Source organism: Cajanus cajan, chromosome 3, assembly GCF_000230855.2.
Source record: "Cajanus cajan strain Asha chromosome 3, NIPB_CcT2T_4, whole genome shotgun sequence".
NCBI lineage: Eukaryota > Viridiplantae > Streptophyta > Magnoliopsida > Fabales > Fabaceae > Cajanus > Cajanus cajan.
The window spans coordinates 55,552,396-55,569,217 of record NC_138519.1 but is presented as its reverse complement, the minus strand read 5'-3'; the positions used below and the strand labels follow the sequence as shown (position 1 = coordinate 55,569,217).

At 27.3% G+C, this 16,822-nt stretch overlaps 1 protein-coding gene across 3 annotated transcripts; it reads right to left on the bottom strand.

Annotated features, from left to right (window-relative positions):
• Positions 1-1,516: 1,516 nt before the first annotated feature.
• Positions 1,517-10,787, bottom strand: LOC109818408 (Leucine-rich repeat protein kinase family protein). Of its 3 annotated transcripts, XM_020383860.3 has the most exons (17): positions 10,677-10,787; positions 10,168-10,293; positions 9,289-9,829; positions 8,265-8,716; positions 7,801-7,918; positions 7,653-7,721; positions 7,377-7,445; positions 7,234-7,302; positions 6,952-7,023; positions 6,758-6,826; positions 6,214-6,449; positions 5,923-6,128; positions 5,217-5,343; positions 5,049-5,117; positions 4,178-4,367; positions 3,756-3,888; positions 1,517-1,947 (listed from the first exon to the last, which is right to left on the bottom strand). In XM_020383860.3, the coding sequence occupies exons 2-17, from the start codon at positions 10,241-10,243 to the stop codon at positions 1,729-1,731; spliced, it is 2,715 nt and encodes a 904-aa protein (XP_020239449.1). In that variant the 5' UTR covers positions 10,244-10,293; positions 10,677-10,787; the 3' UTR covers positions 1,517-1,728. The 3 variants fall into 3 exon arrangements, with proteins under 3 accessions (XP_020239449.1, XP_029124668.1, XP_082927103.1); XM_029268835.2 differs by lacking the exon at positions 10,677-10,787 and having other exon boundaries at positions 5,923-6,122; positions 10,168-10,559; XM_083070977.1 differs by lacking the exon at positions 10,677-10,787 and having other exon boundaries at positions 10,168-10,558.
• Positions 10,788-16,822: the final 6,035 nt, after the last annotated feature.

Sequence of the window (16,822 nt, the reverse complement as noted above, 5' to 3'; positions counted from 1 at the left end):
ATAAAAAAATTGAAGAACCTCAAACATAATTGATGTAAATTTTTTAGGATTTTCTTAAAAATAGGTAAACAAAAATTAAAGTTATGAAGAAGAATTGTGATTGTAATTGTAATTTATCAATATAATTAACACCATAAAGTTCACAACTTTAGAACAAAGTAGAGCTTGCACAGTAGAGAAACACCCAATTTGATTAATTTATTCATTATGTCTTGAATGCTTATAAGAGATTAAGTAACCTCTGCTAAGAATTAAATTCCTACTAGTAATGATTTTTCACTTAGTTTTTATTTTCCATTAAAAATGACTTCCTAATATTCCCCTATATATTATAATGGTTTAGGAAGCCTAAAAGTAAAAACACTAAAAATTGATCTAGAAAATATTAAAAATTATTTAAACTTATTCCAACAATAATAAACATGAAACTTACATTAAAAAAGTGGGCTTAATTCACTATTCAACCCAAAAATAAGTAACTCCCTCAAATAAACTCTAACTCACAATTACGTTTTAGTATTGGGTGATAGGCTCATTGAACTCTAGATTATTATTTTTAGTTAAAATTATTTTCAAGTTATTTTTTTTTTTGAAACAACAAATATTAATTAATATTAATTAAGGCACTAGGAGTGCCATAACTCTGTTTTACAAAGATTTTGGTTAGATATAATATAGTAAAATAACTATATTACTAGCTAATCAATTTAATTGTCAATGATGGTAATTAAATACTCGTGAATCCCAACACCTTCTACCTACAGATTTGATCCATTTCCCATATCTACATATGCTAATATTCCTTCGTGGCCCAATATGGTGCTTTTCATGATTATTTCCAGCTGTTCCAAGTTTGGTGTCCAAGTTTGGTGAGACACATGAATGGCATTAAATACCTCGTCTCGCATCCAGAAAGACCCTTTCATTTCCATTTTCATTTCCATTGGACCCTGGATGCATTTCTTAAAAGTGTAACATTTCTTAAATTAGACTTTATTTTATATGAATCTTCTTTAACTTACACTTCTATGAACTCTTTAGTTCTTTTAGCTCTTATTTTAATTAATGGGCCATCCATGAAAAGAATAGTTTTTTGACACCACGAATAAAAAATAGGAACTTAAAGAACACGGATGAAGAACGTCATTTTGTTACCGGTGCGTGAGTAGTGATGCTTATTAAGTGTGGTCAAGGGCAGTGCTGTGTTATGCAATTTTGTTTTGAATGATCAAATTGAGGGCAGTATCGTGTAAAGAGAGCGAGAGAAAAATACAAATACAATGTGTCGTGTAATAAGAAAAAAAAATATATAAAAAAGAATGTAAACACTACAACATAATTTATAAGTTAGAACAGAATAAGTCATTAAGTGTAATTTAATTATAAACATTTGTATTAATAATTTATTTTTCTTAATAATATAAAAATAATAATATCTTATAAAGAGTTGTATGTTACTTAGGTAAATAAATAAGAGAGATTAATATTTATTTAAAAAAATAAAAGGGATGTGTGGTTATTGGATTGAATATATTGGTTTTCTCATTATAACATTTAATAAAATATTATAAATTATAAAATTAATTAAATATTATAACAATTCTCTTTCTCTCTTTCTTTCTTTTCCTTTTCTTTACAATCAAGAATAAAAAAGAGTATTGAGCAAAATATTAATCTCTCTGTGATGACAAATAATTTAAGTTGATATGTAGCAAGTGTAGCTGTAAATCAGTTATCATTTTGAGAAGAATCAAGGAGTGTGAGCTGAATATTGTAGGCTTCCTTTAGCTCTGCTAATACCTCTGCAATAGATGGCCTCTGTGATGCATCTCTCTCCACTGACTTTATAGCAATCAAAGCTACTTTCCTCATACTCAAGGGATCAAAACTTCCTCTTATGTCTTCATCCACAATCTCATATGCACCAGCTTGTAAGTATGGCTTGGCCTTCAATTGGTAGTTATGAACCAAAAAAACAAACAAATCAACTGTTAGTACTCTATATTGGAGATGATAGAGAAATAGAAAATTTTCTATTACTTGGTTAGTATATACTCACTTAACTATTATAATCGGTCTATTATATTAAAAAGTTAGAGTAGTATATAAAAAATTTTAATTCAAACTTTGTTTTCATCATAATTTTTACTAATAAAAACAAAACATAAAAAAGAAGTAATTGTCTTTAAATCTATATTTATAATAAACCGTTTACATGTTTTAATAACTACTTTTTGTTTTATTTTTTATTAGACAATTTTACTTCTAAATTTATATCACATGCTTTATAATTTTTAAAATTACTCACTCTATATTCTATAATAATAATAAAAGAATAACACACTCTCACTGATACGTACAGTAATATTCTTTCAAATCTTTATATATATATATATATATATTTACTGCAACCATCTTTTTTCAAAATCTCTCAAAAATAAATAGAGACATGATATTTTTTTTTCTGCCAGTAAGAATAATGTTGCTTGATGATTAGACTCACAACTTTGCAACTTCTGAGATTTTATTTTCTAATTACTAGTATTATTTCTAACAGTCTACAATGTTGTTAATTTTGAAAAGAAAAAAAAAAGTGAAAAATGGACAATAATAGCCAAACATGAAATATAATCCAATGTGTCCAGACAAAATAAGGGAAAACAAAAACTTGTAACTAAAAGCCTTAATGGGTGATGGAAGAAGACCATATAATTATATTTAAAAATTTGATTAGGTGCTGGTTTAATTGATGAGGAAGAAAGAAAATACTGAGCAATTCATGTTTGTCATTCTGATTAACCCATTGATCTAGGGAAAATATAAAGTTTGCCCATGACTTCAAAAGATAAAATTAACTCGAAAATTAACAGAGGGAGTTAGTATTAATCATATTTCACATATATTTTAATTTCTATGCCATATTCTTGTGGCCACTCTATTGTATGCAATGGCGGAACATCAATAAAAAATTTGGGAGTGCCAAATTAATTTTTTTATATATAAATTAATTTTTTTACTAATTAAAAAAATAACAAAAATTTTTATTTTCTCTATTCAAAATAAACATGTAAAATAATAAAATTCAAAAATAAATATTATCATTCATTAGTCATTTCATAAAATAATTATAAAATGAATATATATATATATATATATATATATATATATATATGAATATATATAAAAAAATATTTTAAAAAAAGTTTGGGAGAGACGTGGCTCTCCTATCCCTTAAAAGGTTCGCCACTGATTGTATGTACATCAAATTAGGTTTTCCATTTGATATATGTGCCTTCATATATTAGCATAAATTTTTAAGGATGTCTTCCACAACTTTGTGTGAGAGCCTTAATGAATGATAGTGACATAGAGGATTGGTTACATGAGTAGTACAATTTCCACAAAAGATTTTAAAGAGCAAAGAGATAAATGTGAGATTAGATAAGTGATGTGTTGGAGAGAGAAAAAATAAAGTATGTATAATTTATTGTTGAATTTTGTTATGTGAATATCATTACCCTGTTCCCATTCTTCATGAAAAAAAAAATTAAATTTTCATCCCAAGGAAAATTAACTTATGTGCTTTCAAACCCAAACCTCTTTTTGTTTTAGGGGAAAATGTTTGAGATACAAAAGTTATGCATATACTTTCACCTAATTGCTCTAGCATTTGGGTTGAATTGATTTTAAAATTTAATAAAAAAAAACATTGTTTCTACTCCTTTTTACAAGCAATAAAAGGAATGATATGTTACCCATAACACCAAATTGAATGAGTCAGGAGTTCCAGAGTGAGTCAATGGCTCTCTCCCACAAATGAGTTCCAAAAGAACAACTCCAAAGCTATATACATCACTTTTCTCTGTCAGTTGTTGAGTGGAATAATACCTGTACATAGAAATTAATTTGCATATATGATTTATTTACAAGACAAAAAAGGCCACTAATTTATTAATGACTTTAATAATCATTTTTTCTCTAAAATATGACCTTCTTTTTTAAATTTTTATAAGAAAAAAATATTCTTTTGTCCTTAAATATTACAGAAGTTACTTAATTTTAGTATCAAATAAAATAAAAAATAAAAAATTAATAGGACTATTTTTATTTTATTTTTAAAATGTCATGTTTTGAGACATTAAAAATATTTAAACCTTTATTAATTTTAAGGACATACTCTGGATCGAGATAACCAGCAGTACCCTTGACAACAGTGGTGACATGAGTTGCATCTTCTTGAGTTACTTGCTTAGAGAGACCTAAGTCACAGACCTTGGCATTCATATCCATATCCAATAGGATGTTGCTGCACTTTATATCACGGTGTATGATTCGTGGTTCACTTCCATTATGCAAATAGTCCAATCCTTTTCAACAATGAAAAAGAGCTTGAGAAATATAATTTATATTATGTATTAAATTAATATGTAATATATAGTAGAACTCCACAATTTACCCTAATAATATTGCTTTGATTTTTTTAATATGTTTATTAGTTCTTAAAAATATGAAATATCCACAATTTTAATTTTAATCTTTGCAAAATTGTTTGGTTTCTTTTGATTTTTATAAATTTCAAAAGTTTTAAAAATTGTTTATATTATCATTTATGGGACATATATTTCAACATGTAAGCCATATACTAATTTTTTAACTTTTTTTTAAGAATGTCATACTATGTCATTTAAAAAATATCAGAATCAAAACTAACAGAATGTTTCAAAAAAGAAAATGAAGAATACACCCTCACATAAATCTAATATTTGTATACATCGGTCATTTTAGTAGTTGATTTCATTAAATTTCACTTTAGTTCCTGGCTTTGGAAAATGTGATTCATTTTAGCCCTTGATATAGTAAAACAAAAAGCACAAAAGGATTAAAATGAATGACATTTTTTGAAATTAAGGACTAAAATGATGATTCAACAAAGTTGGGAATTAAAAAGTAAGAGTATATTAATCAAAAGAAGAAAAAAAAGAGGGACAAAATTATGCTTATGATATGGTCTAATCATATGATTATTATTTAAGAGCTTAATGTAGTACCTTTCGCTGCATCAACAGCAATTTTCAACCTTCGAACCCAGTTTAAGGAAGTTTTTTGACTGTTTGTACCTAGGAAAAAAGTGAATACCAATGCAGTATTATGCATTGTTAGAAGACATTATACAATGATACAACAAGACAAATAAATTTGTGTGAAGCCTTTAGTACCATAGAGGTGATCAGCCAGGGATCCACCAGGTAAGTACTCATAAACCAATATCTGATGCTTTCTTTCGTGACAAAATCCTTCCAAAGACACAAGATTTTGATGCCGGATTTTTGACAAAAGATTAACCTAAGCACAACAGTAAATATAGGAGAAGGAATTAGACATGAGAAAAAAAAGGGTGAAACAAAAAACATTTTATAATAGAAACATTGTTTCGAAATTTAGATAAACATGACACATCTTTTAAAAGTTTCCAGATAATGTATAAGAAAGGATATTTGACTTTTCTCTAGTAAGCATATCCAGCTCTTAAGTTTATAAAAACTATTAAGGTCGGCTTAGTGGAAGATGGAGAGTTTTAGTAATATGTATGAGGTCTTAAGTTTTAACCTTGTTGTAGCGATTGTATACACAAAAAAATCTACAATATAAAAACTACGTGCATTGTGGTTGCCATATATCATGAGAATGATAAAGTTATTTATTTCAAGATGGTCAAATTTAAAAAAAAATAATTTTGCTTACTAGACACAATTTTTCATTTTAATCCATGCATGAAACACTATATTTTGGTTCTAACTCTTTGGAGGGTAGCAGAAGGCCCTTTGTCTCGATTTTCATTATGCACATTTTTGGTATTACTCAACTTAGTTATTTTTTTTGAAGCATGCAATGCTGTATGTAATAGAAACTCAGTTAATGTACCTCATTGATGAAAGAATCAGCACCCAGTTGGGATTTGTCAAACCGAACTTTGACAGCAACAGATTTTCCATCTGGAAGTTTTCCAAGATAAACAGATCCAAAACTACCCCTTCCTATAACTTCTTTGAAGTTTCTTGTAGCTACTTTGATTTCTTTGTAGGAAAAGACTTTTGCAGCACCCCAGTTCCTCATATCCATTTCTGCCCCTTAAAGACACAAGGATATCAATGTAATGCATGATGAAACACAATGTTAAGATATGATCACGATGCCAAAGAATAATATACATACTTGATGTGTGGGATACTTCATATTGCTGTTTAGTCTTGTATAACAATACTGAAATACACATTAAGAGAAAGGCTAGTGTGGCTCCTGCAACCGTGCCTAATATGATTGCTAGATGGTTATGTACATTGTGCTTCTTCTGAGGAACTACAGTCACTTGTGGTGCCTCAATTGGAGGACTGGATGATGCATCATCACATGATGTTGTGGAAAAGGTAAGACACAAATTACCAGATGCCCTGCATGAAGATCAAGGCATTAATATGCTGGTTGTTTCTTACGGAGACAAGTATATTAAGCTTCTGTTTGGATAAGCTTCTTTAAAAGTACTTTTAGGAGGGAAAGGAAAATCAAAATAAGCTAAAACTGGTTATGCTTGAGTTAAAAATAAGATTTTGAAGAAACTAAAAGGAAAAAATTTCTATGAATTAGCTTATGCATAAACTAATTTTAATTTATGGAGAAGTTTATTTAACTTTTCTTTCCTATTTATCTCTCCCAAAAGTGCTTTTTGAGAAATTCACCCGAACGGACCCTAGTTGTATACCTGATCTCTAATGTTTCTTTGTTCAAAGACTGTGGTAGAGGGCCTTGTAGTTTGTTGTTTTCCAGATTTCTGCAGATTGAAAAACATTTGTAATATTATATCAGTTGTCAAGGATAGAATACAAAACAGAAAAAGAAAATGAAAAGAAAAAGGTTCTCATTATTTTTTTAGATACTTTTCTGCTGTTTGCTTACAGTAAGTGGAGGTCCTCTAACTCTCCCAAGCTATCAGGCACTACTCCCATTAGACTATTGTTCTGCAAGTCCCTTCACATATAGGGGAAAAGAAACAAGAGAAGGAAAGAAAAGGGAGATGTAATGCAAGATTAATATCACCTTTGTAGGACAGTGCTATAAATTCAAAAGGGAAGAGATAGATAAAGGGTCAAGTATCATTTTGTAAAAGTTCAAACTTTAAGTTCCTAATACATCCCTGAACTCCCAGAATTACAATAGCATGTGGTAAATGTAACTCACAATATTTGAAGGTTCATCAAGTTTTCCAGATCTGCACCAATGGATGTTAGTTGATTGAAACTCAGGTTCCTGAAAATTTTAGCAGTTATTAGCCTACTTTGCATAAAACCAATATTCAAGTTCATTCTCTTTGGAGGCATTACAGTTTCTCAAGATGGTTCAAGCTATCCAAATTCTGTATTTCACCAGAAAGAGATGTGTTGTGCAAATCCCTGATAAATTATGAAGCCAAAGATGGACATCAGAAATCCAACACCAGAAACGCATGATACATGTTTGAAAACACTTGTATTTGGAGAAATAATCATTTTAATTTTGGAAGCTCTCTAGAAGCTGACAAAGAAATTAGACCATTTCTCCAAAATAAGCTGAATCAAACATGAAAATAGATGATGTCTAATTAGTTGAAAGAAAATTACAATATTTTGAGGTCTAACAAGTCACCGAATGTAGGACTGATTGATCTCAAATTTATGTCTGAAAGATCCCTGAAAAATGCCTTTATTATTAGATCTCCAAAGAATTAAAATACTAGTATATTAAGAAAAGGAAAAAAAAATCACACACAATGATGTAACTAGGCTTCCTTCACAGTCAATCTTCTCCCATGGGGAAGGAAGGCATGGATCATCCTGCCATCCAAGATCCAAACCAGTGGATTTCTGAATAACCTGCAGTGCTGAAACTGGCATTGAAGTTGAGCAAAAGAATAAGTAAAGCAAACAAACTATAGTTAGTGGAAATGAGAATTAAATGAATCTAAGGACATGTTTGATAAACTTCTCCAGAAGCACTTTTAGAAAGAAAAAATAAAATAAGTCTCTCTGTAAGTTAAAATTAACTTATTCATAAACTAATTTGCAGAAACTCTCTTATGTAATTTCTCCACAAAATTACAAATTAGCTTGTGCATAAGTTAGTTTTAGCTTATGAAAAAGCTTGTTTCGTTTTCCCTTCCTACTTTTGTTTCCTAGAAATGCTTCTAGAAAAGTTTATCAAAAAACAGACACTAAGGCAAGGTGGAGAGCAACCTGTGGTTGAGGAGGCATCAGATGGAATATCAACCATGTTATAAACCTCAAATGCATTGATCTGAGGGTAAAAGCTGATACTCTTTAATGTTATATTCAAGCTCTCAATTCCCTTCTGTGTTACGTATAAAGCACTGGTTTCTGAGCTATTTATTGTGTAGTTTGATTGTACCAGTTCCCCATTTATAAAGACATCAAATGAAGGGAAGACAGGAAGAATTCCAGCAAAGTAGAGGATGATGTAGTAGTCTCCTAATGTATCGAAAGGGAGGTTGTATGTCAGCGTATTTCTTCGAGCCAAAACTCTCCCAGTTTGAAGAACAGCTGCTGGTGGTTCTTCCACAAGACTAGACTTATTGAAGCTAAGTTGAATCTTAAACCCAGTTGCAACATGAAAGGGCGTGAAACTTCTATCAGCATCCCATATTCTATCAAATGGATCCAAGGGATACCTGTATTTTATAGAGCTAAAGCTTCACAACCTTGGTTAACCACAAAAAATAGAGTAAGCACTCACTTTAGTCCCTAAATTTGGAAGGCGCTTCACACTAAAAAATTATCAAATAAGTCCCTAGAATATCAAGCAAGTCCTTAAATTTAACTAGTTACTGTCATTTTGGTCCCTAATTATATATCGATATTCTCACTTTTAGTCATGTAACTTTTTTTTAATTTTTGGAATAATGTGATTGTCAATTTGCATTTTCAGAAACTTATTTGACAATTTCTTAATTTCAAGGACTACTATAATAACACTTTTCTAATTCAAAGACTAAAATGGGTGTTTACTCGCAAAAAATATCACTATGAAACAGATGAGTGCTAGTAACACATTATTTAACATTCTTTCTAATATGCTCTCTAATATTGGGTAAAATATGTTGAAAACTACAAAATCACGAGACTCATTAAATAAAAAAGTGTGAGATTTACAAATTTTATGATTTCTTATATGTTTCATCCAGCAATAAAGAGGGTGCTGCTGCATTCCTCATATGAAAGAAGGATGTTATGGTTTTCTCACCTTAAAGATTCATTGGAGTGGCCACAATCAATTCTATAACTCTTCCTTAGCAACTTATTAGGAAAATTTGTCATGCCATTTGTGTAGGCTCCTTGAGGAAGTGGTCTGATTTCAAGGGAAGAAATTACAGGTGAGCCACCTTTTGGAATTGCAATCAAGCAGAATGACAGTGTATCCTTGTTGACAGTCCATAGAAACTCTTCACTCCATGGATCAGATTCAGCAAGATTTATGGTTGCAGCAATAGCTGTCCCAACAGAAACAGAGAACTTAGGGGGTTTCCCAAGTCCATCATAGTTCTTGTACACAAATTTTGCTCTAACAAGAACCACAGTTGTTGAATTGTTTGCTGGTATTCTGTAACATTTTCGCCTTCTGGAATTCGAGAAGAACCGAGCTGAGATGTTCAATGAGGAGGAACCATCACTGTAAGTGATGGTTGTAGTCTTGCCTGAGGTTATGTAGGTGCTGTCTGGGACCCATGAAATGTTAGATGAATCCCTCAAACTGGTTCTTCCACCACAAGAAAGACTCAAGAAACCTGTTTTGGAACCACATAAAGTTGACCTTACTAAGAAATTTGGTCATGTCTTTGATTTTTAAAATATTGGAATGATCAATCATAGTGTAAAACAACATAAGTACACAATTTCTCATAAACTTTTGAGAAAATGCAAAGAAAGTCCATCACTTACACTTCTTGAACATATGTGTGAAAAAAAAAAAGCAGCTTCAATACTTAATGTTATGAATGATTTCACAAAAGTATACATGGGAAAACAAACATTGTAAAGGAAACTGAATATTTTTAGTTAATTTTCCGCAATAAAAAGTTAGGATAAAAAGATGGTACTATTTTATAGAGAAGTATAGACATACCATCTTGTTCGCAGAAAGTGACAAGGAAGAAGCTACAAAGCAGAAAGAAGCCAACCCATGCATTCCTCAAGTCCATGAAGTCATGAACACTGATGCAGTGATGCCTATTATCTCTATTTTCTTTATCTATAGATAATAAGAAAATCCATCAATGCATAAATAGTGTGAAACATTGAATCCATTCATAATCATAATCATTTCTAGATGTAAAGAATAATGATGAAAATAAATTGAAGATGCAGGACAAAGCTTGAAGGAAGGGAAAAGGAGTGGAAATTTAGAATGAATCTTTGTTTGGTAGGGTGAACAAATGATTAATGATATAAATCTATGTTGAAGTATGAAGAAAGGAGAAAGGAAAAGAGGAAATATGAGTGAGTGTGTAGGGATGTTATGATTAAAGGTTGCTGAGTCATTGAAAATTAAGAAATGGTTACCGTTATATTAATTTTGTTTCCTCAGTGTTAGCACTAACTAATAATTCCTAGCATGTTCAGTGATTTGATTACCTTTTGGAAAATGTTGAAAGAAAAGGGTCTACACAATCTCTATCTATTTTGAGTTGTGCATTGAAAGGGTTTCTCATATCTGTACCTCTGTGAAGGCACATCTTGGTTTGGATGAAGTGAAATGTTATAACTGTCTTTTGAGTAAGTAACAAGGTATGGTTTCTTTAAAATAGAGAATTTTGTTATTCACTTGTACGGGAGTTTGTGTAATTTTATTTTACAGAAATTTCTTTACCAATTTTTTTAAGGATAAAATATGTTAAAACCCCAAGTAAATAAAGTTTCATCTCATTTATCCCTGAAAATATATTTTAATAATGTTAGTCTTTTGTAATTTTTTTAAAAAGGATGTTTATTATCATTATATGTTTGGAAAAAATAACTCAATAGTTTGCTAAAGTTATTTATTTTTGGACACCAATAGTTTGCTAAAGTTAAAAAAATAACCGGTATGATACGGGGTCGTTCTAATTTAACTAAAGATTTTAAATTTGAGTTTTATATATTCAACTGTCTTAAATATTCTTGAGTATGAGAAATTTTAATTGTCCTTAATTATCTTATCAAACTCGAATAAAATTAATTATCTTAATAAAAAAATACATGTAGTCTTAAAATAAAATAAAAAAAATAACTAATATTATTTTTATTTGTGAAAAAGATTATAAAGATGACCACAATTTTAAGTAAATTAGTAACTAGTTTAAAATAAAATTTATATACATAGTTAATATATCTTGAACTATAATATTAAAATAATATAATAATTAGAGCAGTTAAAATAAATAGTGTAAAAGAAGAGAAGCAATAATATTATAAAAACAATCTACCTTATGTAAAAAAATAATAATAAAAGAAAATTAACAAACATTACAAGTATAAAAACAAGAGAATTTTATATATATATATATATATATATATATATATATATATATAATTTAACGATACTTGTAAAAACTTGTTTACTAAACGATCTATACCACTGTATAAAGGAAATAGTTTTTTATAATCGCTTTGGTTTTTATGTTTCTTACAAACCCTTTTATTCTTTTTTATTTTATCCAAAAAAACTAAACTGCTATTTTTTTTACCACTAATTGAATGACAATTTATTATAATATATTGTTTTTAATTTTATCTTTCACAATAAGTGACTAGAAATCACCACTTTTTTATATGGGTACACCACTTTATTTTGAACAAAAATTACTTATAAACAAGAATTATCTTTGATCTCACTAACATTAAAAAGATTAACTAAACAAGTTTTCAGCTATTAAAAAGGCTAGAAGCTTTATGTCTAAAAATAAAATAAAAATCTAGAAGCTAAGTATTTGTCAGACATAACCAAGTAGTCACAATGTACTTGTAACTATTGTGATTGGTGAAGTAACATGAGAAATTGAAAAGGAAATAATGCTACAAAATTTGTGAAGTAATATTTCACCTTATCTATTTATAATGTAAAAATAGAGTTACTTGTTATTTTAAAATTAATTTTATATGCCATCATGTTAGTATATTTATCTATGTGACAAAATTTTTAAGTTTCTATCTTCTATCATATTTTCATTTTAACTTTTATATATTACATCTCTTCATATTCCATTTAATCTAACTTTCATTTTTCTATTCTCTAATTTTTATTCCGCTACAATTATCATCATTATAAAAGAAGGTACTACTCTTTTTTTTTCTTCTACCTTCTATATTACATATTTACATTTTATCTAATTATCTCATATAATTTTTGTTTAATTTTCATCTCACAAGACAATTTTTGTCAGAAATACAAAGTATAACTTTTTTCACCTTTTTTCTTTTACTATTTTTAAATTGTCACACGTAATATGAGATTTGATACACAATCGTGCAGAAGAGGAAGAATCACAAATTAGATACTTTGAAATTGTGGATCATCACTTGCATGTTTATTGTCAATGACTTAATATAATTTATTTATTTATTTTATTTTTATTAAAAATTGAAAGTAACAATGATATATTATCTACATAATACTTTCTATAATATTATTTTTTATTGTCCTTCTATATCAAATCATTCAATATTTTTGTGAATTTTTTATTTTTATTTTTCTTCTATTTTCTTCTCACGTCTCTCACTTTTTTATCTTCAAAGAATAATACATTTTAAATTTCTTAACTAAATAAATCAACTTAATTTTATTTTCCTTCTATATTATTATCAATGAATATTAATAATTATAATAAAGTATATAATATAGTCACAATTTGTATTGTGTAACAAATAAAATAAAATATGAAAAAAATTATGCAATTATTATTAGTTATGAGTAACATAAAAATATTTTTTTGTCATCAAAACTATAATGTATAGCGATATCAAAACTATAATGTATAGCGATATAAAATTACGTTATATATAGATTAGTGATTTTATTAATTAAAAGATTAAATTTTATTACATTTTCCGTTGCAAATAATTTAATATTAATTATAAATAACAATGAATTAATATTAATTATAGATTAAAATATTTGATCATTAATTTACTACTTAAGAAATTTAATTTGATTAAATGATCCATTTTCAAAAAAAATAATAAATATTATAATAATTAATATTAATATTAATGTTAATTATAAATCAACATTAAAAAAGTTTGCTTTTGTCAAAACCTAATAATTATAAATTAAAATAATATAATATTTTTATATTTTTAATTTTAGTATTAATGTATAAATGTTTTAATATTCATTTTAAAATAAATTTTAAAGTGATCAATGATATATTATTTATATAAATTTTATAAATATAAATATCAAAAATATTTGTAATAATATTTTTTCTTTACAAACAATAATAAATTTATCTTTTGTAAAAAGTCAATAATAAATTTATATTGCATAATTTTAAAAATTATATTATTAACTAATAAAATAATATATTTTCCCATTTAAATAGTTTTTTATTTTATTTTTTTATACGCGCATCGCGCGAGTCTATGTCTAGTTAATGTGAACGTGAAGTAACATATCAAAAAGTAGTTTAAGATACTTCTTTATCCAATTACTATAAGATACTTAAAAATTGATTATCAAACAATATTGATAAATCAAAGAAGATTTTTGTATTTGAAAATTAGTTGAGTTGAATTTAACTAAAATTGAAAACAAAAATACTTACAAATTTTTACTTTTTCTACATTAAAATATACATTTTTTTTTTATTAATTTTAACCTAGTATCCAAATATGCACTAAAACTATCATATACTAACTAAAGTGGTAGCAAGAATGTATCCAAGTAGTCACAACACATTAGTAATTATTGTAATTTGTGAAGTAACATATGATATGAGATATTAAAAAAAACACTTAATATTACAGTCTATTTGAAAATTTTATAAAATTTATATCAATTTAAATCAATGTTAATATATGATATAAGGTGTTAAAACTACTTTTAACGTTAAGAATTTAATATGTAATAACAACTTGAATTTTACTATTTTTTTATTTTTATTTTAAACGAGAATAAATAATATATATTGATAGTATATTTTTTTATATTGTTATCAATAATAAATTATTTTATATCATAAATTTATTAAATTATATATTAATTACTTTAAAATTCATAATAATAATAATTTTTTGGTTGGTTAATATTACCTCTAATTTTTATATAAAAAATAATTGAGTCAATTTCTTTTTAGTCTTTATTATAAAAATATAGACCCATTTTTATAGGTATGAATGATTAATTTTCTTTCATAATTTAATTTATTATGAAGTTTATTAATAAGACTGCTCATTATTTCATTATTTATATATAAGTGATGCATTCATTGATTTATATATATATATATATATATATATATATATATATATATATATAGACCATAGGCAATTTTTTTTTTATATACCATATGTATTTTTTAATAAAGACAATTTTCGTTTGAGTTATGTATGCAACTATTGACTTAAAAATACAAAGAATATGTTTGAATATAAGTTTAGAATGACTTTTAAGAATTTCTCTATAAAGAATACTAAATATTTTCAGTAGAAAAATTCTCAAAAATTATTTTAAACTGTATTCAAACAAATCCTATATATAAAGTTACTCTTATTAGTAGGAAACAAAAATATTTATAAATTGTAATTAATAATATTAAATATAATTATTACTTCAACAATTTAATTTTGTGAAAATATCAAATTTTGGATAAAGTTCAATTTTACAATATTATTATATAAAATTTGGTAACTTATATTGATGAATTAGTAATTTGTGTATAAGAGTTCTTTCTTATCAAGTTGTTTAATCTATCCCTTCACAATATTAGTTATTCATGGAGTTATTGTGGATAGCATCAACAACTAAGATCCTTGTAAAAGTTATTTATCATATAAGAGGTTTTGAAAGTATTTAGCGTAGTCAATATTAATAAGTGCATCTTAGTTCCTTTATTTTTTTTCTAGGTTAGTCAATCTTCACGTGTACGTACGTTACATGAAAGACTGCACTTTATACTAGCATTGTAAAATATGTTAGTAGTGGTATAAACTTCCATGTGACGTATTTGTGAACGTCATGTGATGTGATTTTTTGTCTTTTAATAAAAAATTATACTTTTACTAGTTACTAGCATTTATATCACTAAGAATCATATTTGTATTTTTTAAGTAACTAGTTTTCAATAATAATAAAAAAACCCTATTATTTGACTAGCATTTTTGTCATGGGAACTCCAGTTAAATAATATTTTTTGAATTGAAAACACCAAAAAGATACTAACTTTTCACTATAAAGAAAATAAATGTCACGATGAAGTGTAAAACACTAGTGAAATTAAAAAAAATTACTGAGACATAAAACCATGTCTTAATACTTTTATGTGTGTCACGTCACGTGAAAGACTACACTTATCACTATTGTTTTCTAAAAGCACTGGAGGCCAACTGCACTTAATGTTATAAAAGAAAAAGACATGAACTATTTCTGCATTGACAACATTAGGGCTGAAGGGTTTAATAGTTTTCTATTTTTATTTTTAAAGAAAATAGAAAATAATATTAAAAATACTTTTGGTTAAATTATTGAAATCCTTTCCTTTGAAAATGTTTTCAAAATTAAGATAGAAATTAAAAATAAAAAAAATGTTGTTTTCCACTTTTTCTCTAAAACTGAAAACGCAGTGCCATGGTCTGTAATTCTAGCTGTACTTTTTTTTTTTTTTTCACTCAGTAATATATTAGGAGAAATTGTATCCTAGAGACACGAGGAAAGGATGAGAGCACTGAACCTTTGCATGTGTATATATGGCTACAACACAACCATGCATATTTTCAATATATTTATTTTTTGAAAACAAAAAATAAGAAATTAAATCAAACATGATATTTAAATTTTAAAATTTGAAAATCAAAATTATTTTTAAAAAAATAAAAAAAAAAATAGAAAATAAAATTCGAAACTATTTTCTCAAACCAAACACACACATTAGATTAGTAAATACTTTCTAAATAACCCTACTTTAATAAATAACTTTTATTGTGATTAACTTTGTCAATTAACTGCAACAATTGTGTTGTCAAACATTTTGACTTGATAAACACTACTACAAAAGATGTATTTTACATCTGTTATTTCAGGTTTTTTACGTCGTAAAATAGTCTGACGTTAATGTGGGAGACGTAAATTTACGTCAATTGAGTTAACCGACGTAAAATTGTTATCAGCAAAAAAATCTCCACCTCCACCTCCTCTATTCTGGACGTGTATTCGTCAGAAAACATGGATCCTAAACTCAAAAGTCAGATCCAAAACTCATTCACATATATACTAACCTCAAATCGTCTAAAACCCAGAAAATGCCCAATCCAATCGGTCAAAAAGATCTGGAATCACCCATGGATGTCAAGAAGCTCTTTGCCGAAAATCGCCATGACTGAAAACGCCCACACGTACTCGAGGAACCCTTCGCTGGAAATCGTTGTGACTGAAACTCATACAATAGTTGTTGCTTGACCCAACAAGATTCATACACAATGGAATGAAGCCAAAACTCATTCACATATATACTAACCTCAAATTGTCCAAAACCCAAAAAGCGCCCAATCCAATCGGTTAGAAAGATATGGAATCACCCACGGATGTC

What these genes read in the sequence shown, in the direction of transcription:
- LOC109818408 (XM_020383860.3), bottom strand. Translation starts at nt 10,243, where the DNA reads ATGGACTTGAGGAATGCATGGGTTGGCTTCTTTCTGCTTTGTAGCTTC. An exon ending in CACTTTCTGCGAACAAGATG is followed by an intron (nt 9,830 to 10,167) that starts GTATGTCTATAC and finishes GTTCCAAAACAG; the next exon opens with GTTTCTTGAGTCTTTCTTGT. An exon ending in TTGAACCATCTTGAGAAACT is followed by an intron (nt 7,303 to 7,376) that starts GTAATGCCTCCA and finishes TAAAATTTTCAG; the next exon opens with GAACCTGAGTTTCAATCAAC.